The following is a 24569-nucleotide window of genomic DNA, read 5'->3' as shown; positions in this document are numbered from 1 at the left end:
CTGGGCGTTCTTCAAGGCTCTTGACGACGCTTCTCCTCGCTCTCGTGTGCGTTTTGAATCAAGTTTGATACTTGTGTTCGTACATTGAAGCAGCGCCTACTTTACTATCTACGTGCTTTTCTTTACGCCAATTCGACAATTTGGTGGTTCGTCGGTTGGACAACATGTCTCACTCTTACAACTACGCAAACGCTGGTTCTCCAAGCGCACTAAACAATCCTCAATACAATGGCAGCTTGTCAGCTTACCCAGCCACGGAACTCAACAACACATTGCTTCAAGATGCTCCGCTGGGTGCCTGTCTTACTCTGGATTTCGATGGCTTCGATTTTCTGAAATTGGACCCGCTGGCTGCCGACAATGATTATGGAACACAGAATGTGAATTACGAAGAGGGTCAAGATTTTAGTGGGTCAGAATTTCCAGTCTTGAACGCGCTGGTTGCCGAAAATTCTGCTCATGGAACACAGAGCATGAACATCTTGCAGGATCAAGATTTCAATGGCTCGGAGCTTCCAACATCGAACGTTCAGGATGCCCACAATCTTGGTCTTGGAACTCAGAATACCTCGCAGGGTCCAAATTTTGTCAGGCCGGATGAACACAATCTTAATGACCGAGCAGTGGACAATAGCTTGTTGGGTCAAAGGCTCTTCTCGTTCGGTGGAAGCTCCCAGGATCAAGGCCACACAACACAGAACATGGCACTGGCGGATGAAGCGAACGCCAATCATTTCTTTGAAGACGACTCTGGGGGATTCGATGGGAACTCTGATCCCTCCCCTGCCACCCAGGACGACAGCACCGCAATGCCGTCGAACTTTGTTGACCTTTTCCAGGACGATACCAATGAGACACAGATTCCCTTGACCAACACTCCCGCCTCCCCTGCTTCGGCCACTGGCAGTCGCACTGATGAGCAGATCGAGCTCAACCAGGAGATATCCCCTTCACCTCACCTCAGCAATGCTAACCCGCCAGAAGATGGTAATTCCCACCGCATCGACCCAAACGTTCTCGATGAATTCTTCGAGCAGGAGCGCAATCGCAGCCAGGAACCAGCCAGCACATCCCACATCGGCAATACTAAACAGACGCAGGTTTCTCATGATCTTGACAATGAGGTTGAAAGTTTGGAGACTTTTCTCAAGCAGCTGAACGAAGACCACGAAAAGTATGCCAAGGCATCAGCCATTATGGATTCCACATATACCGAGGTTGCAAAGATTTCCGCGCAGTCTGCAGGCATTCCTGCGCCTGATTCAAAGCCATCTGGTGCCCGGAACAAACATCGACCTGCTCCGATTTCAACGGGTTATCAGGATGTGCACCAGCCAGCTTCAGTTCCCAGTGGTTATCAGAACATGACCCGCCCTACTTCAGGCACAAATGGTTATCAGAATATGCATCAATCTACTTCAATTCGGAAGGGTTTGCAGAGCATGGCACGTCCTGCTTCAGGCACAAATGAATACCAGAACCTCGCCCGTCCTACTTCGGGTACAAATGGTTACCAGAACATGGCCCGCCCTGCTTCAGTTCCCAATGGTTATCAGAACATGGCCCGTCCTGCTTCAGGCACAAACGGTTATCAGAACATGCACCGCTCTGCTTCACACCCAGCTGAATCTCAGGACATGCCTCAACCAGCCTCAAAGCCAATTGGCTCCCAGAAGATGCCCCGGTCTGCTTCGAAGTCAGATGGTGCCCAGAAGATGCCCCGATCTACTTCAAAGCCAGCTTGTTACGAGGACATGCCTCAACCAGCCTCAAAGCCAATTGGCTCACAGAAGATGCCACGGTCTGCTTCAAAGTCAGCTGGTGCCCAGAAAATGCCCGAGCCTTCCCCACCCCTTTATTTACATCCAAACATCTTCCAGCTTGCATATCAATCTGCTCCTCAGATAGACGTCGATATTATCATGACCGAAGCGACCTATTTTCCACTCGAAGATAACTTCAATCCACCCGATCCCACTGCTCCTCTACCCATCTACAAACCCTACGCCGGCCTCTTTGGTACCTCTGAAGCAGCAAAGAGACACCGCAAGAGCACCCGCATTGTTCCCAAGAAGTATGCAGCTGACATTGAACGTGTTATTCGCTTTGGCCGTAAGTACCCATTTACTCTGCACGCTCGCCACAACCACTAACACACATCAAACAGGCGACTACTGGGTCCGCCGCATCTACGAGGCCATGATCGACGTCTCCGACATCTCCGACAGCGACTCGTCTATTCACCGACAGCGCTTCACGAAGCAGGGCATGGACAAGACCTTCACAGCCATCGATCTCGAAGCCGCAGCCCACCACGTCTTCGACAAAGCCATCGCCGTCCACACGCGCGGCTGGCACCGACCCAAGCTCTACCACAAGCTGGCCATGCGTGGCAAAATGTTCGACTTGACCGAGTCGAGCTTGGAGGCCCGCCTCAGCCAGATTTGCAAGTGCCTCAAGCGCACAAAAGCTTCGGTCGACGACGCGGTTCGTGGAGGCGTGACGCTGGCTTTGTTGTGCGATAACCCGGTCGCCAGGGGATTCACCAAGGAGTCCAACAATGCGGGCAACAAGGCGCGTGGGCAGCGGCTGAAGGAGCAGGCTAAGAACACGAAGCAGGGTAAGGCCAGGGCGAAGTCCAAGGGCAAGGGCAAGGCTGAGGCTGAGCAAGAAGCTGAGCAAGAAGCTGAGGCGGAAACTGAGCAAGAGGATGAGTCGGAAGCTGAGCAAGAGGACAGTGGCGACGAGGAGTGAGTTCAGTATGAACTTTGGGACTGGACGAATGACGAATGACGAATGACGATTTCTTTCGCTTTTTTTTTCTCCTGTTTGAAACAACGATACGTCGACGATACTTTCTTGGGGCTGGTCTCCTTTATTTGGTCTGCTCAAGCGTTTGTTTCGATATGGCCTTCTTGAACTAATACCCCGTCTACGACGACATCATCAACTTCTTTTCTTATGAATAGTACAATCGCTTTGACGTTTTCAATGATGCAAGTATCGCTTCGAGCATTACGATGTCGGTAGTATATGGAATAGCGATTGAACATCGATATTCTGAGTACGACTAGTAAAATTTCACGCCATCTAAACTCTCAACCTTGACCCTTGCTTTTTGTTCCTTGACCTCATCACCAGCCTTTTTTGCATCTTCCGCTTCAGCCTCCGCAGCCTGCCGTAGTTCCTGCCTGGTCTTCTTGGTCTCAAATAACGCTTCTTCGTTCTGGAGGTCCTTCAACACTGTCCCATCACGTCAGCACCTTGCACACAAATCACATGCCCGTACTCTGTCCATAGACCAAAAGAAGGAGAAATCATACCTTCAGCCCAAGCCTTCTCACTCTCTGCATCCCCCGTCCCCAACAGTCTTTCCACGTCCACCTTCTCCCCGTTCTGCACCCGCTCAATAACCTCCTTCAGAATCCCAATCTTCGCCTCCGCCTTCCTCAGATTCTGCGCCCGCTCTTGCTTCAGCCACAGCACTTGGATCGCCTGACTACCGACGAGTAAGCTCAGGATGATGAAAGGGGTGGCCGGGTTCCATGTCCGCGATGCCTGTGCAGATGTGGATGTAGGTGTGGGTGTGGGTGTGGATGTTTCGTGGCCGCGGTTTCTGAGGGGCTTGGGGACCATGGAGGCCCAGAAGCTGGGCTGGAGAATGGTGGGGAGGGAGAGATGGCGTGTATGTGTTTGTGAGTGCGGAGGGGATCGGTGTGGGATGGTGGTTGCGAGGCGCGTGCAGTGGATGTGTGGGCGTGCGAGTGGGAGGAGAAATGTGAGTGTGAGAGGCCGTTGTCGGAGGAGTTTCGTGGCTTCCATTGTTGTGTGCAATTTCGTATGTATCTTTCGTATGTGTATCTTATATGTCTGATTCCAGAGGTGTGGGATTGCCGCTGCTTCAATTGTTGACGATGGATCTTCGCGGTCCGACGCACATGCATCCATTCATCGCGAACATTTGACGTGCATGGGCCAAAAAGAGGTTAGTGCCAGGGTCTCGGAGATACCGAGGCACATGTTTCGGGTGTATGTATACAGATGATATCCCAGATGTATCTCCCACTCTCGTTGTACTACTACTGTTGAAGTCTTACTTTTTACACATTTTTTTCCATTTCAAAATGGGGGAATCGCAGGATACTCGGACGCCAGAGGAGAAAGTAAAAGCTTGGTTTGAAAGGACTGGCGTTGACGATTACGAGGTATGAGCACTTTTCGGCTCAACGTCAATAGAGTACATGCTGATGATCTGTACAGTATCATGATGGGTTGGTCTCTAGGTCATTGAAGCTCGAGGAGGTGACTATTGCGCCTTCTGGGGAGGCTATGACGGTGTTTAGCTTTGTTGTTCCTAGACAATTATGCAGGTAACGTACTTCCCCCCCTTGCGACGACTGAGTACCCAATCACTGACATATCCCGGCTCCAGTGAGTAGTAGATCCTTTGTATCGAGTATGTGACTATATGACTGCATATATCGAGTCTAATCACCGCCATTCTATTAGACTACGGTGGCAATCTGCACGGCGGCGCTGTTGCATTGATTTTTGATGTCACGACTTCTGTGACCATTATGGCGCAAAGTCGTGAAGGGTTCTGGGATATGGGTCATGTATCTCGCACTCGGTATGTATTGCGTTGTTCGACCTCGAAGCTGCACATTACTAATATCAGGAACAGTAAGTAAAATCAATTACGGCAAAGGTCACGCTGGTCTAAACTTGGCCTGCGAGAGTATTGTGTTGATCACCAGATACAGTTAATTGCACGTATTTAAGGCCTGCGCCAGAAGGCTCAAAGGTCTTTGTGGAGAGCAGAGTCGTGCATTTGGGGAAACGAATGGGTCAGACGATAGGGACAATGAGGTTAGGCTCGAAAGATGGGAAGACTGCGTACACATGCGAACATGGAAAGGCTAATATGGGAGGCTCGAACTTGTAGGTTGGGGTGCAGATATCTATAGAGAATACACTGGTCAATAACGAGCAACTAGAAAATAGGACAGGCCTGTTGTTATATTGAAGACTCACCCGAGAAAACAAGAGATTTCTTGATGATTGACTGAATGGTCTGTTCAACAATCTGATGCGACACAAAGGAGACGCAAGCACTACAAAGTCTTTGGTGCCTGGTGGATGAACGCTGCATGTGTTTGGAGTCCCGGTAGGCCCCCAGCCCTGCCCCGAACGCCAACTCCCCAGATGTCATGCCAAGCCCAGGATGCGACTACGCGACTATGCGCCTCTGACCTTCCGCTGAACCCGAGCAAATAACCAATTTCCAAGCCGTCGCATTAGCACACCTTGTCAATCAATGGATCTTGGAGACGAAGGAAGCTCTCCGTGGGGAGGTTTGCACGCCTGCTAAGCCCCGCTGCTGCAATTGCCATGGTTAATGCTATCCTAGATGTGCCCTCGCAGTCGAGCCCAGCCAACGAGATATCCAAGCCAGGCCAGGACAGCAGCGCTGGTACCGACACTCTCGCTCCCTCGAACAAGGCAACGGAAAGCTCGAATCCTAGCGCATCAACGGCAACTCGCTCGCCCGCCGGTCGTGGTCCTCGCAGGCGACAGCATGGCGTCCAGTCTACAAAGCTGGAGGCCGTCGAAGACCCTCTAGGGCCCTTGGGCGCTGACACGCCGCCCACAGTTGCTGAATCAGGGCCTCCAGCGCCGCCCCAGAAGGAGGCTGCCGGCCAGCGCAATACTCGGGCTGCTCCTGGTGCCTCCGCTCCATCGCTACGGAGCATGATGGACTCGGTCGACCTCAACGATGACGATGACGAACAGCCGCGGTCCCAAGCACCCAGAATCCCCCCACCCGTTCAGGCGCAGGCAAATGCGGCACCACAGCGCCAGACACAGCCGAGCGTGAGCGTGGAACAGGCTGCGAAGCCCTCCTTCTCCATTTACGTTGGCGATCCACACAAGGTCGGCGATCTCACAAGCTCACACACAGAGTACTCGGTCACCACCAAGACAACATCCAAAGGCTACCGCAACCCCGAATTCACCGTCTCCCGCCGCTATCGCGACTTCCTCTGGCTGTACACGCAGCTGCACAACAACAATCCTGGTGTCATTATCCCTCCGCCTCCAGAGAAGCAAGCTGTTGGCCGTTTCGATACCGACTTTGTCGAATCCAGACGTTCTGCGCTGGAGCGCATGCTCAACAAAACAGCCGCACACCCCATCTTACAACATGACAGTGACCTGAAGTTATTCCTTGAGAGCGATGCCTTCAATGTCGACATCAAAAACAGGGAGCGCAAAGATGCTGGTCTAGGCGAAAGCAAGGGAATGTTTGGCTCTATGTTGTCCAGTAGTAGTGGCAAGTTTGTCGAACATGACGATGTAAGCTCTTCACATGGTGGCAGCGCGGGAAAAGGCTGACAGATTACAGTGGTTCCACGATCGACGAATTTACCTAGATGCGCTCGAGAGTCAGCTCAAAGCACTACTAAAAGCGACTGACTCTGTGGTCACACAAAGGAAAGGTCTGGCTGAAGCGTGTGGCGACTTCTCAGCCTCACTCCACTCCCTCTCCGCCGTGGAGCTGTCTCCTTCCTTATCTGGCCCTCTGGACAGTTTGTCGGATATTCAGATTCGCATTCGCGAGCTGTATGAGCGACAAGCTCAGCAAGACATACTCACCATGGGCATCGTCATCGACGAGTACATTCGCCTGATAGGATCGGTCAAGACTGCATTTCAACAACGCCAAAAGGCTTACCATTCGTGGCATGCCGCCGAGCAAGAGCTGCAGAAGCGAAAAGCCACACAGGACAAGTTACTGAGGCAGGGTCGATCACAGCAGGATCGTCTCAACCAGCTGAGCGCTGATGTGGCAGATGCTGAGCGCAAGGTACACCAAGCGAGGTTACTATTCGATGACATGGGACGGCTTATGCGTAGCGAGCTCGAACGCTTTGAGCGAGAGAAGGTAGAAGACTTCAAGTCGGGAGTAGAGACATTCCTTGAGAGCGCCGTGGAAGCACAGAAAGAGGTATGCCGATCCATTCATTCTACAATACTTCGCTAACACCCCATGGCAGCTCATTGAGATCTGGGAAACTTTCCTCATGCAACTCGACACGGAAGAAGGCGAGACATTTGTACCGCCAGCTGGTGTCATTGCCGCTGACAGGACGGATAACAACGCGTCGAACGAGGAGCGTGCTGACCAGTCGACCCAAGAAGGGACACAAGCAAGCACCGATGCCGATTCGGACGACCGAAATTGAACATTGCGGCAGGCTTTCTATGATCCCTTGAGCCTGAGTTGGCTTGTCAACGATAGGCATAATAATGTTATAGCTTAATCAGCGACAAATCAAAAATCACGTGCAAAAGTTGAATACATCCAACTCGGCATCTTTCGTGTTACGATTACTCTGCATCTTTTCCTAACTATATTCCATAAACTCCAGACAAGTTCAACGTACCAGGTCCATTGACCAAGCACAGACTACGATGTTTAGTATGGCACTAAGCTGCGAAGGTTAGAGCCAAGAGCTTCACACCTAGAGTAAAGTGTCTTTGACACTTCCACATCTGTACTTACACATCGCCTTATCAATCATGGCGAACTCGGCGCCCGAGTTTGTGGAACCAGGCCGGCATTTGTTCCGAGGTGTACACATGAGAACAGAGAGGCTGAGTTCAGCCGGTGGAACAGGCTAAAACCAGAAAGGTATCCCGCCATCGGTCACGCCCTACCGGTACTTAATTCACTCCATGTCAGTGTAATTCACAACGACAAACGAATCGTCTGGCACAGCTTTTCCGAACCATCAAAACCCCCGATATGCCGTTGGTACGCAATCCCATCTTGCCAGGGTTCAATCCAGATCCGTCGATTCTCCGTGTCGAGGATGACTACTACATCGCGACTTCCACTTTCGAATGGTATCCGGGTGTACAGATTCATCACTCGAAGGACCTTGCCAACTGGGAACTGGTGGTAAGACCGTTAAGTAGGGCGTCGCAATTGGATATGCGAGGAAACCCTGACAGCTGCGGCGTATGGGCACCTTGCCTAACCCACGACGGCAAGAAGTTCTTCCTAGTATATACAGACGTAAAGCGCAAGGATGGGTCCTTCAAAGATACACCAAACTATATTGTCACTGCGGACCGCATTGAAGGTCCGTGGTCGGATCCTTACTACGTCAATTCATCCGGATTTGACCCTTCCCTCTTTCACGATGACGATGGCAAGAAATGGTTCGTCAACATGCTGCAGGATCATCGTCGACGTCCAAGAGCCTTTGCAGGCATACGACTGCAAGAGTGGGATCATGCAGCGGGAAAACTGGTTGGACCTTGCAAAACGATCTTCTATGGAACAGATTTGGATCTTGTAGAGGGTCCCCATCTGTACAAGCGTAATGGCTGGTACTATTTACTGACTGCAGAGGGCGGAACAGCGTATAAGCATGCTTGCACTCTGGCCCGGTCACGCAGCATTTGGGGCCCTTACGAGTTGCATCCACAAAAGCATATTCTTACCTCAAAAGATGCGCCCGAAGCTGCTCTGCAAAGAGCTGGTCACGGAGACATCGTGGAAACTAAAACGGGCAAAACATATCTCGTTCATCTCACAGGACGTCCGTTGATGCCGCAGCGTCGCTGTGTCCTTGGGCGAGAGTGTGCGATTCAGGAAGCCTATTGGAGTGACGATGATTGGCTATACATCAAGAATGGACCTGTTCCCTCACTCGATGTCGAAGTACCAGCAGCGCACGATGAGACAGTCTATTGGGCCGAGAAACGGTACTCATTCGACAAATTGAACGGCCTTCACAAGGACTTCCAGTGGCTTCGAACGCCGGAACCTGGGCGGATCTTTTCAGTGGATAATGGCCTCCAGTTAATCGCCCGTGAGGCAATAGGATCCTGGTTCGAGCAGGCTCTGGTTGCACGCCGACAGACTCACTTTGCATATGATGCGGAGACAGTGGTTAGCTTCAGCCCGACCGATGAGCGTCAATTCGCTGGTCTGACTGCATACTACTGTCGATTTAATTTCTTCTACCTCACTGTGACAGCTGATGCAGATGGACAACGCGAACTGCTCATCCTCACATCCGAGGCCTCATGGCCAGACGGCAACCTGAAGTTGCCTTTGGCAGAACCGGTAAGGATTCCGCAGGAAGGAAAGATTAAAATGGCATTGAGTATCAGGCATGACAGGCTCCAATTCTTCTATGCACTCGAGGGAGACACGGATATGAAGAAGATTGGGCCCGTATATGATGCGTCGATATTGAGCGATGAGTGCGGGGGACATCAGGCACATGGCAGCTTCACTGGTGCTTTTGTGGGCATAGCCGCTTCTGATCTCAATGGGACGGCAAAGGTTGCAACGTTTGATCATTTCGTTTACAAGCCTGTGAAGGACTCCCAGGGTATCTGACGGGGCATGGACTCTGGAGACACGACACCGCGGCAGTGCTTACCACCGCGACAATGGACAAGTAGAAAACGCATATCGATCAAGAAATTATATTCCGGTTGGACGGCTCCCAGATCAAACAGGTCATGACACAGGCGCGAACTCTTTCAGCGATAACGCCTCACATCGTGCTATCGATACTCCTAAGAGTGGGGCTTATCCGAAGAACTTCATTAGAGTTCCCGGAATGGAGTTGAGCGAAGGCGTGGCTGAGGCACTGCGGGTAGCGTAACTCGAAGTATAATTTGCTTCGTGGTGAGGCTCACCAGCTTGGCGACTGCAAAGTGTTTCAGGCCTTACTAGCCCGATGTCGTTCACACGTTTACGTCGCAGAACCCCAGTGATGGACCCCTGCGTCTCAAGAGGGTTTCAAAAGGGCAACTGTAGAAGACTACATACATAATCAATGGCAGCAACGTATGGCCTGATCAGAAATCTCGTCCAACACTATTCTAAATTACAATCTTCAATTTGAAGCACAACTTTTTCAGCCGAGTGTTGACACGCCCTGCTCCACTGGCGAAACAAATCGCCAATTGAATCATCACTGTGTTCAGCCCTATCAACGCCGTCAATCAACAAACACAGTTTTGAGATCGAGAAATGTGGGCACCAAACCGGACAGGAACTGGCATGACACGCACACCATCTGTACATTCAGTCGCTTCGATCCACTCCAATAGTCGCATGTCCATTGCCTCATCACAGGTCCAAAGAGCATCGCAAAGTTACGATTCCGACAACTTCTCAGACACTGCTTCAGAAGACAGCCGAGCCAACTTCCGCACCATTCCAGATTCCACGATGCCTCCTATGTGGCGTGAACAGGGCCGGCCGCCAGTGAATGCAAGTGCTCCACAGCGAGGTGGCCATGATCGCGATGACGCCGTGCTCATGAAGCTTCAACAACAGCAACAACGGCAACAAGAGGTTCCACGGACACAACAAATAGATGATGATGCGACATCCAGATCGTCTACGCTGAATGGCAACGAGGATGACTCGTACCCACAAAAGCCACAAAAGTCAGCAGCGCTTGCCGTCCGAAGAAGAGAAGACTCTGGTGATGAGTCAACATCACCCCCTCGTGCGCCACGTGTGCCTGGGCCTCTAGAGTCACAGCTTGCAGCACTCATGTCCAAACTCATCTACATTGAGCAGGAAAATCCAGTTGCGTCTGTGACAGCAGAAGAATACAAGGAGACATTGGCTCGTCTCAAGGCGCTAGAGGAAGAGAAGAAGACATGGTGGAAGCGCCATGAAGCAATTTGGGCGCTGCGGGATGAAGACGTAGAGAACAACATCAAAATCAGAGTACGTTTAGCTATGATTGATTACATACCTATATGAGACAGTCTGCTAATCGTACATGTCCAGGGATTGCTAGCCAAGACTCGAAGAGAGCTAGAAGCCATGAAAGTGCTGCGGGACGAGGATCTAGTCAACGTGCAGATTGTACGAAGCAAGCTGGCAGAGAAGACGAGAGAACTCGATCGAGTACAAGCACAAGCTGGGCGATCGAGTCCCAATCGACGGCCAGGCAGCTATCTCGAACGGCGCGGCACCATCGATCTGTTCACGGCCGCCAAAGTCGCCGCGCTTGAGCAACGCGCGCTCGAGCTGGAAAAGCGGAATTCCGATCTCGTCGCTCAACTCGGCGGTGCACCAGCCGGCTCCAGCATTGATCAACTGAACCGCACGGCCGCCCACGAAGCTTGGAGAGACACGGTGGCCGCGCTGGAGGAAAAGATGAAGGCGAAAGATGGCGAGATTGCGCAACTGCGAAGTAACAGTGGTCTACGCACTGCTTCTACAGCCGGGTCAGCATCCATGGACTGGTTCAAAGTAGAGGCTTTGCTTGAGGAGCACGCCAGCTACCGTGAGAGTGTCGGAGGCAGGCTACAGGCGCTGAGATCGGAGAAGGAGAGCCTGCTCAAGGAACTGCATCACAAGGAAAATGAATGCCAGGCGCTGGAACTCAAGGTGCAGACCTTGCAACGGCGAGCGAGTATGGTGTAGGGTAGGGTAGGGTAGGGTAGGGTAGAGTATAGCAGGAAAGGGCCTATACTCGCATGTGTTGGTTGGTATATGTTGTGTTGCAATGCCCCCCCCCGCCTCCCCTGTCCACAACGTCAGACATGCACGATGCAGTCAGTTCCTTGGAATCCCAATGGGAATAGGAGATGTTCAGGTACACGGGAAATGCCTGGGGTGATTCAGGCTGAATGATGATTGAAATGAGACAGGTTCCTACCCTACAGCCTACCATTGCAGCAAGCAGCGAATCTACCCGCCAACCAACCAACCACCCAACCAGCCAGCCGCGAAGTGAAAGTTGAAATGTGAAGCTTGATTTCCACGCCAACGGAACCCGGCAGCCGCGTGTTCCAAGCTCGGACTAGCTGCCGTCCAAGCTTTCTCCACCAGAAAAGCTTACCTAGGCCTTGCGCAACAACTTCGTCATCCCGCTTGCCTTGATTTCCTTTGGGAGCGCCGGGAAACTTGGTGCCGTTCTTTACTTTACTCTAGTCTAGTCTCTACTAGCCAGTCCAGTGTTGTTAGGACGTGGACGTGCAATCACCCATGTACTCTACATCTACCTGTACAACACAAGGTTCCACCGCTGGTCGGCAAAGTCCAAGCCTGTGTTAGGGGAGGGGGGGGGTATGACATCGCTTGTGTTGTTTTTTGCCCTGGTTGTGATGGAAGGGGTTGTTTAAAGGCGAGGTGGATGCCTGCTTCCTGCGCAGGTACGACTTGCTTCACTCGCTGCTGTAGGAGTTTTAACCATCGTTTTTTTTTAATCACAATACCCGCGGATATGCTCTCTGCTGTCTTTGTGTCGTCTTTCGTTTTGAGTGCTGCTCCTGCTGTAGTGAGTGCGGCGTTTGATCCTTTGCAGCATCTTGCGGGTATCGCGCCATACTATGAGGATCCAGTGTTGGACCCGAAGCCTCCCCAGGGCTGCAATGTTACTCGTGCTGCGTAAGTTGATGCTACGTGTGAGTTCTGCGATGGAGGCATTGGCTAACAATACATATTCATACAGGTACCTAGTTCGCCATGCTGCCATTTACGCAAACGACTTTGATTACGAGGAGTACATTGAGCCCTTCACCGACAAGCTGAAGAACACGACGGCCAACTGGCGAGGCGCAGGACCGCTAGACTTTTTGCGACATTGGGAGTCGCCAATCTCAGACGAAGAGTTGGAGGACCTCACATCGGTTGGCAGACTCCAGGCCTACAAGCTGGGTGTTGATGTACGGCTGCGCTACCCAGGGTTCAAGGACCCCAAGGCTGTATGGACATCCTCGGCCGAGCGGACTGAGCTGAGTGCGTCGTCCTTTATCGACGGCCTGGTCGCAGATAGCAACAACACAATGCGCGTCACGGTCTCTGAAAATAAGGCAGAGGGCGCAGACTCTCTGACTTCATACAAGGGCTGCCCCAAGTACAGCTCCTCATACGGTAGCGACATGTCGTCGGAATACCAGGAGAAATACACAGAGCCCATCATCGCTCGCTTCAACGGCTTCGCGCCCAACTTCAACTTCACAGCCGACGACATCGTCGGTATGCAGCAACTATGTGGCTATGAGACCGTCATCCGCGGCTCCTCGCACTTTTGCGACTTCGATCTCTTCTCCCAGAACGAGTGGCTAGATTTTGAGTACATGAATGATCTCATGTACTTTCACAACACAGGCTACGGCAACGAAATCTCTGGTGTTCTCGGCTATCCCTGGTTGAATGCCACGGCTTCCTCTCTGCTAGCTGATCAAGCCGACCAAGATCTCTACGTTTCCTTTACGCACCGCGAACTCCCACCCACAGTCATTGTCGCAATGGGTCTCTTCAACAATTCCGCCCTGTCCGGCTCCAACGACGTAAACGCCACCATGCCAACCCAAACGCAAAACTACCAGCGCGTGTGGAAATCCTCGCGCATCTTACCATTTCTTACCAACATTGCCATTGAAAAGATGTCATGCGATAGCTACGGCTTCGACGCCGGCAGCTATGTTCGCGTGCTAGTGAATCAAGATCCCCAGCCCATGACGTGCGCGGATGGGCCTGGGGAGAGTTGCTCAGCCGAGGGATTTGAGAAGTTTGTGGCGGACAAGGGAGAAGTGTTTGGTGGGTTTACGGAAAAGTGTCAGCCCGAGTATGCGAATTCGACGGACTTTTTGGGTATCTATGAGTCTGGTGGGTCGTCGCGAGCTTGGAAGTAGGAGGAGAGATTGAGGACTACTTATTTGTGGTCTTATGGGAAGGGGGACTTTTTATTCTTTGGAATGATGGCTGTTGAGCGTCGAGGTACTGCTCCGGTCTGTTGATGTTTGATTGCTTTTGGGGGAGGTTATGGATGAGTAATGAATGCGAGATCCCATGCGTTCTCGTTGCCTGTTTTGCTTGCATCCCCCTCGCCATCACAAGGTGTCTGAAGAATCCCCTGCGCCGCAAACACGAGACTCACTCGGACCCAAGCAAAGCATCATGAATCGCAAACATCTCCATGCCCTCGCACCGGCGACCTGACATGTACGGTAACTCCACCTCTCTGGGCCATCGCAGACGTCATGACTGCCAACTCCCCCAACCAAAACCAGCCCCGCTAAGTTACTTGGCTAGGTACCGCTAGTTACCCAACCCACCCGCACCAAGCCGAGCACGCCGCGTCTTCGCCAAACAACGCGCTTGGTTTTGATCTTTTTTATTTTTCTGATTCGTTTCGCAAACGATTCGCCGTATCCCAGCATTCTGCAATTCGTGAATTGCTAATTTCCTTTTTCGGGTGTGTGTGTGTTTGTGTTTGAGAGGGACTACTGTACATTGGTTCCATTTGTCTGGAATCCGTCATCAGCATATTCGACGCAAAACGCGCAACGGCACGAGGGATTGAGACATGGGCGAGGCTTCGAGTACGCGGCCTAGGGTGATTGTGGTTGGGGCTGGGGTTGGCGGTGTTGCGGTGGCGGCGAGGTTGGCGGCGGCGGGGTGCGAGGTTGTGGTTGTGGAGAAGAATGGGTTTTCGGGGGGGAGGTGTAGTCTGATACATTGTGAGGGTTATGTATGTATGTTTTTTTTTCTGTCTTTTTGGGTTTTGGATGGGTGGTCTTGCTTTTGGATGGTGAGAGGGTTCCTGGGGAGAGAATGGGAGTATTGGTGTTTTATGTTTTTTCTTCGTCTTTCATTACTCATGATACCATATACAGGCATCGGCTTATCAAATGTGTTTGTTGTAGCGATTCGACCAAGGCCCGAGTTTACTCCTCCTACCTCACCTCTTCCACGAAACCTTCCACGACCTGGGAACCTCGCTGGCCACAGAGGGCGTCGAACTGGTAAAATGCGAACCCAACTACAACATCCACTTCCACGATGCAACCTCCATCAAGCTCTCCACCGACATCGCCCTCATGAAGGAGGAAATCGAGCGGTTCGAAGGCAAAGACGGATTCGAACGCTACCTAGGCTTCCTACAGGAATCGCATCGGCACTACGAACTCAGTGTTAAGCATGTGCTCAAGAAGAACTTTTATTCGCTGCTGAGTATGCTGCGCATGGACTTTTTGTGGAATGTGTTGGCCTTGCATCCGTTTGAGAGTATTTATACGAGGGCGAGTAAGTATTTTTATACGGAGAGGTTGAGGAGGGTGTTTACGTTTGCGAGCATGTACATGGGCATGAGTCCGTTTGATGCGCCGGGGACGTATAGTTTGTTGCAGTATACAGAGTTGGCCGAGGGCATTTGGTATCCCATTGGAGGATTCCACAAGGTTAGCAAACTACCTCTCTGAGCATCTAAATGCCTGCGCTGACCCAAAGGAGGTGGTGGAAGCCCTGGTCAACATTGGCCAACGCCTTGGAGTCGACTACAAATTCAACACACCCATCTCCCAGATCCAGCTCTCCGACGACCAAAAGCGGGCAACAGGCGTCATCCTACAAGACGGCACCGTCCTCACCGCCGACACAGTCATTTGCAACGCCGACCTCCCCTACGCCTACAACCACCTCCTCCCAGCCTCATCCTTTGCCCGCGCCCTCCTCAAACGCAAAGCCTCATGCTCCAGCATATCCTTCTATTGGGCCCTCGACCAGCAATTCCCCCAACTCACAGCCCACAGCATCTTCCTCGCAGAAGACTACAAGGAATCCTTCGACTCCATCTTCAAAAAACACCTCATCCCAGACCAACCCAGCTTCTACGTCAACGTCCCCTCGCGCGTCGACCCCTCTGCCGCCCCTCCGAACCGCGACTCCATCGTCGTCCTCGTCCCCGTCGGCCACCTCCAAGACTCCACCACAAACTCCCACAACGGCTCCCAAGCCGGCACACCCACACAAGACTGGCCAACCATGGTCGCCAAAGCCCGCACCACCATCCTCCAAACAATTGAATCCCGCCTCAACATCGCCCTGGGCCCCCACATCCTCCACGAGGAAATCAACACCCCGCCGTCATGGAAAGACGCTTTCAACCTCGACCGCGGCGCCATCCTCGGCCTTAGTCACTCCTTCTTCAACGTCCTTAGCTTTCGACCACGGACTAAACACGCTAGTATTCAGGGCTTGTATTTTGTCGGCGCGAGCACGCATCCCGGTACGGGGGTGCCGATTGTGCTGGCCGGGGCCAAGTTGGTGGCTGAGCAGGTTTTGGCAGGCTTGGGGAGGGGGGATAGGGTTCCGTGGGGGAGGGGGGAGGGGAAGGGGGAGGGAAAGAAGAGTGCGTTGGATAGGGTGGGTGCGGGGTGGGGGTGGGAATGGGTGGTTGTGGTTCTTGTGGCGGTGTTGGCGGCGGTGTTTGCTAGGGGTGGGAGGTAGGGAGTTTTGGGGTTGTGGAAATGGGAGGGTGAGTGATTATAGAGGTGTCGTGTTTGAACGCTTTGAACCTTGTAAGCTTGACAGTTTTATACTCGATATCAACCTACCACTTTGCTGTCCCATGTTGATGATGAAAGGGTCCCCGTATCGAAACTCTTGAAAATTTAATTCAACCACAATGATTCAAAGTCCAGGATTTGCATCACGTTTATATGACGGACGGGGTTTTTTTCATAGATTATGTATTAAGTAGGGTGGTATTGTATCATCGCTTATAGAAGTATTGTCGCAATACAATATCTCATCAATATCCCACCATATATATCAACTTATCGGGGTGGGGTAACAGTGTTCACTTTTGCCCCATTCTCGGTTTGCCACAGTTATGAGCCCGGTTCGCGCTTTACCTCATTAAAGATCGTCCTATCCATTTAAGCGTATTATTTGACTTAGACACTAAGCTAGCAAGTTTTACTCTTTCTTTATACTATTTCTTAAGCAGAAGCTTACTTATTACTCTTCTACTATAAGTAACTAAATCCTAAAGGGGGATATCCTACTTACTAGATTAACTAACTAGCCTACCTAGTATATTTAATTTAGATACTATGCCCTAACTAAAGGGATCTAGGTAGAGGTAGACCCTAAGGCTCTAGATACTAAAAACCACTTTAAGAATAAACCTATTAAGCCTAATATACTAATAGATATTATACTATCTAATATAATAAGCAAGTAGTATAAACTTAAAATAGCCTAGTACTAAGCCTACTTATTAGATTAGGTATTAAAGTTATTAGTAATCTAAAACCTTTTTATATAGGTTAATAATATAGTAGATTAAGGGATCCTTACCCTAGCCTATATAGAGCTTGTTAATTAAGGAAGAGTAACCCTCTAAGCACTTATCTAAGTGCTCTATAATAACCTAGCGCTAACTAACTTAAGTGCTATAACACTAGCAAGATTATAGTATAAAGCTTATCTTGCTAAGGTAAAGATAAGTAGATAAGATACTAATTACTAGTAGAAGGAGTAGACAATCCTATATACGCAAGCAAAGGTATATAATATTCCTAATATTAAAGGATAGCTTATAGTATAGGATTATCTTAAAGCTCTATCTACTAGGATCTTACTAGATTAGGGTTAAACTATATTTTAAAGGATTATTAAAAAGTTAGTAATAGGAGAGCTAACTTATAACCTCCTATAGGTTACTAAGATCTATTTATTACTTCTCTAAGAGAATAATATAAGATTAAGCTCTAAGGGTCCTAGAGTGTTTATAATAATAAGAGCTCTACCTTCTAATTAACCTAAGAAGGAGTCTTTATACCTATATAGTAGATCTTACCTATTGTAAAGGGCTTAGGCTTATACCTAAGCCTTAGTCTAACACAAGACAGACCAAGTCTAACACTACTACTAAGCAAACACACTAGACACCTATAAAAAGGCGTAGAGGGCTTATCTCTCCTTTAAGATACTAAATACTATTATTAATACTTATTATATTCTCCCTTAAGGCTAGTCTATAATATTTTAGTATCTTCTTCTAATTATACTATAATAGTAATAAGAGATAGACGCGCTAGATATTTAGAATAACTAGGTATAACCTAATATAGTAAAAAGGCTAATATAGTAGGTTTATAGATTAATAGAATAATAGGCTTAAGACTCTACTATAATAGCTATACTATATTAATAGAATAAGGAAATATATAATTAGATCCTATCCTAACCCTCCTCTAAGCCTGCTAGGTTTAATAATATACTACCTCTACCCTCTCCTACCTTATACTATAAACCTTTCCTAGTTAGCTTACTATATAATAGCACTAAGGTAAACTTCTCCTTCTAGTAAATAACTATAGAGTTTAAACTATGTGTAGATAAGGTCTTTATTAGGGATAAGAAGGCAAGGTTTATATATATTTAGTCCTAGTTATTACCTATAGTCTAGCACGCTATAGCACTATACTTTAAGGATAGTATACGCAAGCGTTAGGATATAAGTAGGTTTCTTAACTACCTAGTATTCTATTATAGTAACTATTATAGGCAGGAGCGCGCCTAAGTTATATTAGAACACCTATATTAGGGCTAAAATTAGCCTTTTATAGAGTTCTTTATAAATTTTATATAGCTTCTTATATAGTTAGGAGGTTTATACTAGAATAATAAATAGAAGCTTTTATAACTTTAGTAATCTCTTAATAGTTATATACGCTTAGTTTCCCTTAATAGGGGAGTCTCTAGGATAAACTATAACGTAGCTATAAAGGAATATAAGATAATTATAGTAGATATTAAAATAGCCTCTCTAGAACTAGGCTTTCTTTAGGCTAGTAAGTCTAAGGAACCCTAGTAGAAGTCTAACTTAGATTAGGATAGTAACACAAATATAGTAGAAGTAGTAGCCCTATTAAGTACACCTACTAAACTACTAATATCACGTCCTAACTAGATCCTATAGGACCTGTTTAATATATAGAAACTAGCAAAGGTTTACACCTAGTATAGATAGGGTAGTTATTTTATGCATGCATACCCTAATACCCTATTACTATAACTAGTAGGTGTTAAGATAGTTGTAGTATTAATAAGTGGCACTAATTTAGGAAACTAGCTACCCCTAACCTTAGGCTAAGTTAGGGGTATAAGGAGGATACTATAATAGAGGAATTATTAATAGTAGAGGCTATTAAGTGTCCCCTAGATATTAAGGCTAAGTTAAATAATCCTTCTTTCTTTATTCCCCTCCTCCTAGGTAGAGTAGAGAACGTGCAAGTAATAGTTAATTTAGGGTGCTAGTATTTTAGTGCAGTTAAGGAAAAGTTAGTAAGATAGATTAGTAGGAACTTTATTAATATTCCCCTGCAACCCTTATAATATACCTAGGGAATTGCTAAGGGTACAAGAATTTTATAGTTAGTAGTATTAGACTATAATTTAGATAGTTAGTAGTCTTAGCTTTTAGCTTATATAGTACCTAGTCTCTCCTATTAACTAATACTAGGTAGACTATAGCTATATAGAGAGGGCGTTATTATAGATATTCTATAAGGCAAATTAATAATTAGGAAGGCAGGAAATATAGTAGTATAAGAGAGTGGGAGACGCCTATATCCTACCTATATCTCTACTATCTTAGGTTTAGTTATAGTAGGGTTACTAAATTAAGGATCCTAATAGGAAGATATATAGGTATAAATTTTTATAATAAATATACTAGATATTTTATAAGTAATATATAACTTATACCTAATAAAATATCTAGGAAGTGTTAGTAAGGGAGGTCCTAATAATATATATACTATCTATATTGCTAGTAATATAGTTCCCTATAAACCTAAGTATAAAACTAGAAAGATAAAGTTACTACTAGAACTATAAGAGTTTAAGGACCTATTTAACAAAGAGTTAGCAAGTAGTTTACTACCTTATTAAGGTAGTATAGATTACTATATTTAGTTAATAACTCTCCTAGATAGAACCTAGCCTAACCCCCTATAGGGTCCTCTATACCCTATATTACGTGACTAATTACTAGAACTAAGAATATAACTTACTAGATTAATAGATAAGGGCTAGATCTAAGCAAGCTCTTCTATAGCTAGAGCTCTAGTATTACTAGTAAAGAAGCTATTAGGTAGTTAGCGCCTTTATATAGATTACTAGATACTTAATAGTATAATAATATTAGACTAATACCTACTATTACTTATTAAGGAAACTTTATATATACTATCTAGCGCAAGTTAGTTTACAAAAGTAGATATTTACGCTACCTTTTATAAAGTTAGAATAGTAGAAGGTTATAAGTCCTTAATAGCTTTCTACACCTAGTTTAGGTTATATAAATAGTTAGTATATCTATTTAGTCTAAGTAGTGCGCTATCTACTTTCTAATAATATATTAATACTATACTTATAGAGTTACTTAGATTATATATAATAGCCTACCTTAATAATATTCTAATTTATTTAGAAGGAGACTAGTTTAACTATATAGAAAAAGTAAAGCGTGTACTTATACTATTAAAAGAAGTAGGACTACACCTAGACTTAGAGAAATATACTTTTAGTATTAAGGAGGTACGCTACCTAGGCTATATTATTAAGGCAGGCAAATTACTTAGACCTAACCCTAAAAAGCTTAGGGCAGTATAGGAATAGGAATCCCCTAGGAATATAAGAGAGGTAAGAAGTTTTCTAGGTTTTACTAACTTCTACTATAATTTTATTATAAAGTTTTCTAAAGTAGTAGCACCTTTAAACTAACTAACTAGGAGGAACACCCTATTCTAATAGGGAGAGGAAGAATAAAGTGTATTTAATATACTAAAAAAGGCATTTATATTAGGACTAGTATTAATATAATAGGACCTAGCTAAAGAAATATTATTAGAAGTAGACTATTTAGGATATACTCTTAGGGGTTGCTTATTGCAAAAAGTTAGGGGTGTCTAGCGCCTAGTTACTTACTACTCTATAGCACTAACACTAGAGAGACAAAACTACACTATATATAATAAGGAATTACTTACTATTATTAAGTATCTTAAAAGTTAGTTAGTAGAGTTATAAAGTATTTATAAGCTATTTATAATATTTATAGACTATAAAAACTTAGAGTACTTTACTAGCCTTTAAAGCTTAAGCAAGTAATAGTGCTGCTAGGCAGAGGAACTTTTAAAATATTAGTATATCCTATAGTATAGGCCTAGCTATCTTATAGGACAACCTAATACCTTAAGTAGATAACTACAAGATTTAAACTCCTCTAAAGCAACACTATAGTTAGTAATACGCCCTAAATTAATTTAGGTTATAGTATTAGAAGCAGAGGATACGTCTAAGTTACTAAAGGGCGCTAGCCTCTTTGCTAACCTGTATATATAGACACTATAGGATAAAGTAGTACTAGAAGATAAGATATACTAAGTATATCTTAATATAGTTTAGAAAGGCGCTAGGTCTTTCCTAGTTTTAGCTAATATAAAGTAATAAATTAGGGACTATATAATTAGCGCATATAGCACTTTGCTCTAAAGGGGTGTTATTTAGTTACTAATATAGGAACCCCTTATAACTACTATTATATAGTAAGCATATAAATTAGGTTTAGTAGGATATCTAGGGAAGAATATAATATTTTAAATACTACGCTATAACTATTATTAGGATAGAATATTAGGAGATATTACGTAGTATATTTAAAACTACTATTATTATAGTGCTTATATCTCCTAGAAGCGCTAATAGGGTCTGTTATAACCTATACTAGTTGCGTTACAATACTAGTCCTAAATATCTATAGATTTTATAGTTAACCTACCTATAATAGATAATAGTAAACCCTAGTTCCTATTAGTTATTACTAATAGATTATCTAAATATATTTAGCTTAAAGTAATAGTCTCTATAGTAGCTAATTATTATATAAGGATCTTCTAGGATAACTAGTAGTAGTTCTAGGGCTTCCTATCCTCTATTATTACTAACTAAAGTTTAGACTAGTTAGGATCCTTCTAGATAATATTATACTAGATAATAAAGATAAACTAGTTACTGTCTACTGTATACCACCCCTAGATAGACAGCAGGACAGAGCGGGCAAACTAAGAAGTATAGGTAGTGCTGCGTATAATAGTATGCTTTAAGCAGACTAACTAGCCTAATTACCTACTAGCCTATTAACTTACACTTAATAATAGGGACTCTAGCATAACTAGTATTAGCCTAAACCTACTTTTAAATAGGTATACTATAGACACGCTATAAAAGACAATATTACTACTAGTAAAGCCTAAGAATCCTTATAGAGAAGCTGTAACGTTCTTATTACACCTATAGAGGGGTGTAGAGCTAGCGCAAGCTACTATTATATTCTAATAGCAATAATAATAGGAAGCAATAAACTAGTCTTAACGCCTAGCTAAAAAATTCCTAAAAGGCAATATAGTTTAGTTTATAATACGCAATATAAAGATAAACTAACTAAGCAAAAAGTTTAACTAGCTATAAGTTAAGTATAAAGTAATAGAAGTCCCTACTCTACTTATAGTAGTATTAGACTTACTAGGGAACTTGTATAAGACTATACATGTGGATCTACTAGAGAGAGCTACTAATAACCTACTACTAAGCTAGAAGCTTTAGGACTTATAACTAGGTCTAATAGTTACCCTAGAAAATAAAGATATAATGCTAAATAAATAGGAAGTAGAAGAGATCCTTAGTGCAAAGAATATAAGAGGAAAAGAAAAGTATTAAGTCCTAGTAAAATAGAAGGGGTATATTAATCTAATATAGCACCTGCTAGAAGTAGTATAGGATACTAAGGCTCTAGATAGGTTTAAGGAATAGTATAGGGATGCTACGCACAATAATAGCCTAATACGTATAAAAGCTAGGAGGTAAGGGTAAAAGGAAACTAGAATAATAACTTAGACCTTTGTTATAATTAAGAAGTAGAAAAGTATTAGAGATATCTTTTATTTATCCTAATAACACTCTAAGCAAGTGCCCTGCTACTAAAGCTTTATAATATAGCTAATAATTAGGTAGCAGTATCTATACTATTACTATCTATAACTAACCCTTCTCTAGCCCCCCCTAAACTATTATTTATATTATTCTAACGCCTCTATATCTTTTAGTAATAGTAGTAACGCTTATACGCGTTATAGGTAGGGGAGGACTTAGTTAATAAGTATAAGTAGTAGTAGTAGTAGCATTAGGAGGAGGGTAGTGCTTTAATAGCGTGCTAACGTATAGCACCCTAGGCCTAAAGGAAATAAATATTAGAATAGATACAAAGGGAACAAGGGAAAACTAATACTAATAATAAGAGTCTTAATACCTTAGGTAGTGCGCTTAGCAGCGCTCTTAAGCCTATTAATATAAAGGTTAGTTTAGGCCTAAGTCTTATTTATACGCTAGTTAATGCGCTAGAAGGTAATACTAGTAGTAGTAGCAAGCTATATAATATTATTATTACTATAACTACTATATAAGGGCGTAATAGTAGATTATAGTAGAAATGCTAGAGTACTAGTAGTAGAGGGAATAATAGCACTAAGCTAGTACTAATTATGCGCGCGTAAGTAGGTAGAGGGGGCAAGTAGAGTAATAGCGTTATTAGTTTAGGCCCTTAATATAAGATCCTTAAACTAATAGTAGAGCTAGTAGAATTGTAGTATAAACTAGTAGTAAGTGCCTTTAGTAGGTTTTCCTATAAAGGTCCTAAGGGTCCCTTTCTTTATAATATAAAGGCGATCTTCCTAGTAACTATAATAAAACTAAAGCTAGTTATAGAGGGCTTAGCGGATATTAGGATTATTAGCAAGAATAGCCTCTAACCTAGTGTAGGTTTTATAACTATAATAATAAGACTTGCATAAACGCCCTAGATATAGTTAGAACTTGCTATAAAGAATATAAAAAATTAGGAAGAACTTACTACTACCCTCCTAATAGTTATATTTGCTAAAGAGACAGAGTTAGTTAATATACTAATTATAGGGAAGTAGCTTTATAAAACTGCTATTATATTTCTTATTATCTAAGTTACTAGAAATAATAAAGCTACTAAGTAGCTAGGTTTAGGGAGATGTGTACTAAGTAAAAGTTAGTACAGGAAATATTAGGAGAATATAGGAAGTACGCACCTTATCTTAGTAGGCCTAGCGCAGGGTCTAACTATCTTACAGTAGTTCCCTACTACTAGCACTAGTAGTAGTAGATAGAGATATAATAGAGGCTATATAGGCTAGATTAATAGAAAAAGAGTAGAAATAAGACTAATTAGTAGGGAAAAATCTGCTATATAACAAAGTAAGTTTAGGAAACTTATAGTAGGGTAGGATAGCTATATTAGAACTTTTATAGTAGGGTGCTAAAATAAGCACACAGACGCTACGCGCGTGTACTACTTAATATACAGGCCTATTATAAATTAGGAAGGAATATAAAGATAGGATAATAAAACTAAAAAATATAGTAATAAAGCCTAATATAGATTATAGAGGACAAAGATATAACCCTAGACCCCTAGAAAGACGATTTTACGATAGTTTATAGGGGAAGGTTAGGGGTATGTAAAGGGCTTAGGCATAAGCCTAAGCCTAGGTCTAACACAAGATAGACTAAGTCTAACACTACTACTAAGTGAACACACTAGACACCTATAAAAAGGCGTGGAGGGCTTACCTCTCCTTTAAGATACTAAATACTATTATCAACGCTTATTGCATTCTCCCTTAAG

The 24569-nt window shown here is 45.2% G+C and overlaps 9 protein-coding genes across 9 annotated transcripts; 7 read left to right on the top strand and 2 right to left on the bottom strand.

Annotated features, from left to right (window-relative positions):
- Positions 1 to 164: 164 nt before the first annotated feature.
- On the top strand, positions 165 to 2754 carry IAQ61_008446 (uncharacterized protein; the record flags this gene model as incomplete). The annotated part of the gene is made up of 2 exons (XM_003838436.2): positions 165 to 2112; positions 2168 to 2754. The coding sequence occupies 2 exons, from the start codon at positions 165 to 167 to the stop codon at positions 2752 to 2754; spliced, it is 2535 nt and encodes an 844-aa protein (XP_003838484.2).
- A 316-nt stretch (positions 2755 to 3070) lies between these two features.
- On the bottom strand, positions 3071 to 3822 carry IAQ61_008445 (uncharacterized protein; the record flags this gene model as incomplete). Its single annotated transcript, XM_003838435.1, has 2 exons — positions 3071 to 3243; positions 3324 to 3822. 2 exons carry the CDS (start codon positions 3820 to 3822, stop codon positions 3071 to 3073), a joined length of 672 nt encoding a protein of 223 aa, XP_003838483.1.
- Positions 3823 to 3970: 148 nt separating this feature from the next.
- Positions 3971 to 4691, top strand: IAQ61_008444 (uncharacterized protein; the record flags this gene model as incomplete). The annotated part of the gene is made up of 7 exons (XM_066098003.1): positions 3971 to 3985; positions 4171 to 4205; positions 4261 to 4283; positions 4344 to 4370; positions 4433 to 4456; positions 4510 to 4630; positions 4685 to 4691. 7 exons carry the CDS (start codon positions 3971 to 3973, stop codon positions 4689 to 4691), a joined length of 252 nt encoding a protein of 83 aa, XP_065952048.1.
- A 157-nt stretch (positions 4692 to 4848) lies between these two features.
- Positions 4849 to 5152, bottom strand: IAQ61_008443 (uncharacterized protein; the record flags this gene model as incomplete). The annotated part of the gene is made up of 2 exons (XM_066098002.1): positions 4849 to 4961; positions 5035 to 5152. 2 exons carry the CDS (start codon positions 5150 to 5152, stop codon positions 4849 to 4851), a joined length of 231 nt encoding a protein of 76 aa, XP_065952047.1.
- A 165-nt stretch (positions 5153 to 5317) lies between these two features.
- On the top strand, positions 5318 to 7247 carry IAQ61_008442 (uncharacterized protein; the record flags this gene model as incomplete). Its single annotated transcript, XM_003838433.1, has 4 exons — positions 5318 to 5354; positions 5411 to 6357; positions 6407 to 7009; positions 7059 to 7247. The coding sequence occupies 4 exons, from the start codon at positions 5318 to 5320 to the stop codon at positions 7245 to 7247; spliced, it is 1776 nt and encodes a 591-aa protein (XP_003838481.1).
- Positions 7248 to 7810: 563 nt separating this feature from the next.
- Positions 7811 to 9421, top strand: IAQ61_008441 (uncharacterized protein; the record flags this gene model as incomplete). Its single annotated transcript, XM_003838432.2, has 1 exon — positions 7811 to 9421. One exon carries the CDS (start codon positions 7811 to 7813, stop codon positions 9419 to 9421), a length of 1611 nt encoding a protein of 536 aa, XP_003838480.1.
- Positions 9422 to 10063: 642 nt separating this feature from the next.
- IAQ61_008440 (uncharacterized protein) lies at positions 10064 to 11479 on the top strand (the record flags this gene model as incomplete). Its single annotated transcript, XM_003838431.1, has 2 exons — positions 10064 to 10774; positions 10838 to 11479. The coding sequence occupies 2 exons, from the start codon at positions 10064 to 10066 to the stop codon at positions 11477 to 11479; spliced, it is 1353 nt and encodes a 450-aa protein (XP_003838479.1).
- A 974-nt stretch (positions 11480 to 12453) lies between these two features.
- On the top strand, positions 12454 to 13695 carry IAQ61_008439 (uncharacterized protein; the record flags this gene model as incomplete). Its single annotated transcript, XM_003838430.2, has 1 exon — positions 12454 to 13695. The coding sequence occupies one exon, from the start codon at positions 12454 to 12456 to the stop codon at positions 13693 to 13695; it is 1242 nt and encodes a 413-aa protein (XP_003838478.2).
- Positions 13696 to 15272: 1577 nt separating this feature from the next.
- On the top strand, positions 15273 to 16451 carry IAQ61_008438 (uncharacterized protein; the record flags this gene model as incomplete). The annotated part of the gene is made up of 2 exons (XM_066098001.1): positions 15273 to 16041; positions 16279 to 16451. 2 exons carry the CDS (start codon positions 15273 to 15275, stop codon positions 16449 to 16451), a joined length of 942 nt encoding a protein of 313 aa, XP_065952046.1.
- Positions 16452 to 24569: the final 8118 nt, after the last annotated feature.

The sequence above is a fragment of the Plenodomus lingam genome (assembly GCF_022343315.1).
Source record: "Plenodomus lingam strain CAN1 chromosome Unknown contig_30, whole genome shotgun sequence".
In the NCBI taxonomy this organism is placed as follows: Eukaryota; Fungi; Ascomycota; class Dothideomycetes; order Pleosporales; family Leptosphaeriaceae; genus Plenodomus; species Plenodomus lingam.
The sequence above is the reverse complement of the archived record's forward strand: the minus strand, read 5'-3'. Positions and strand labels throughout refer to the sequence as shown.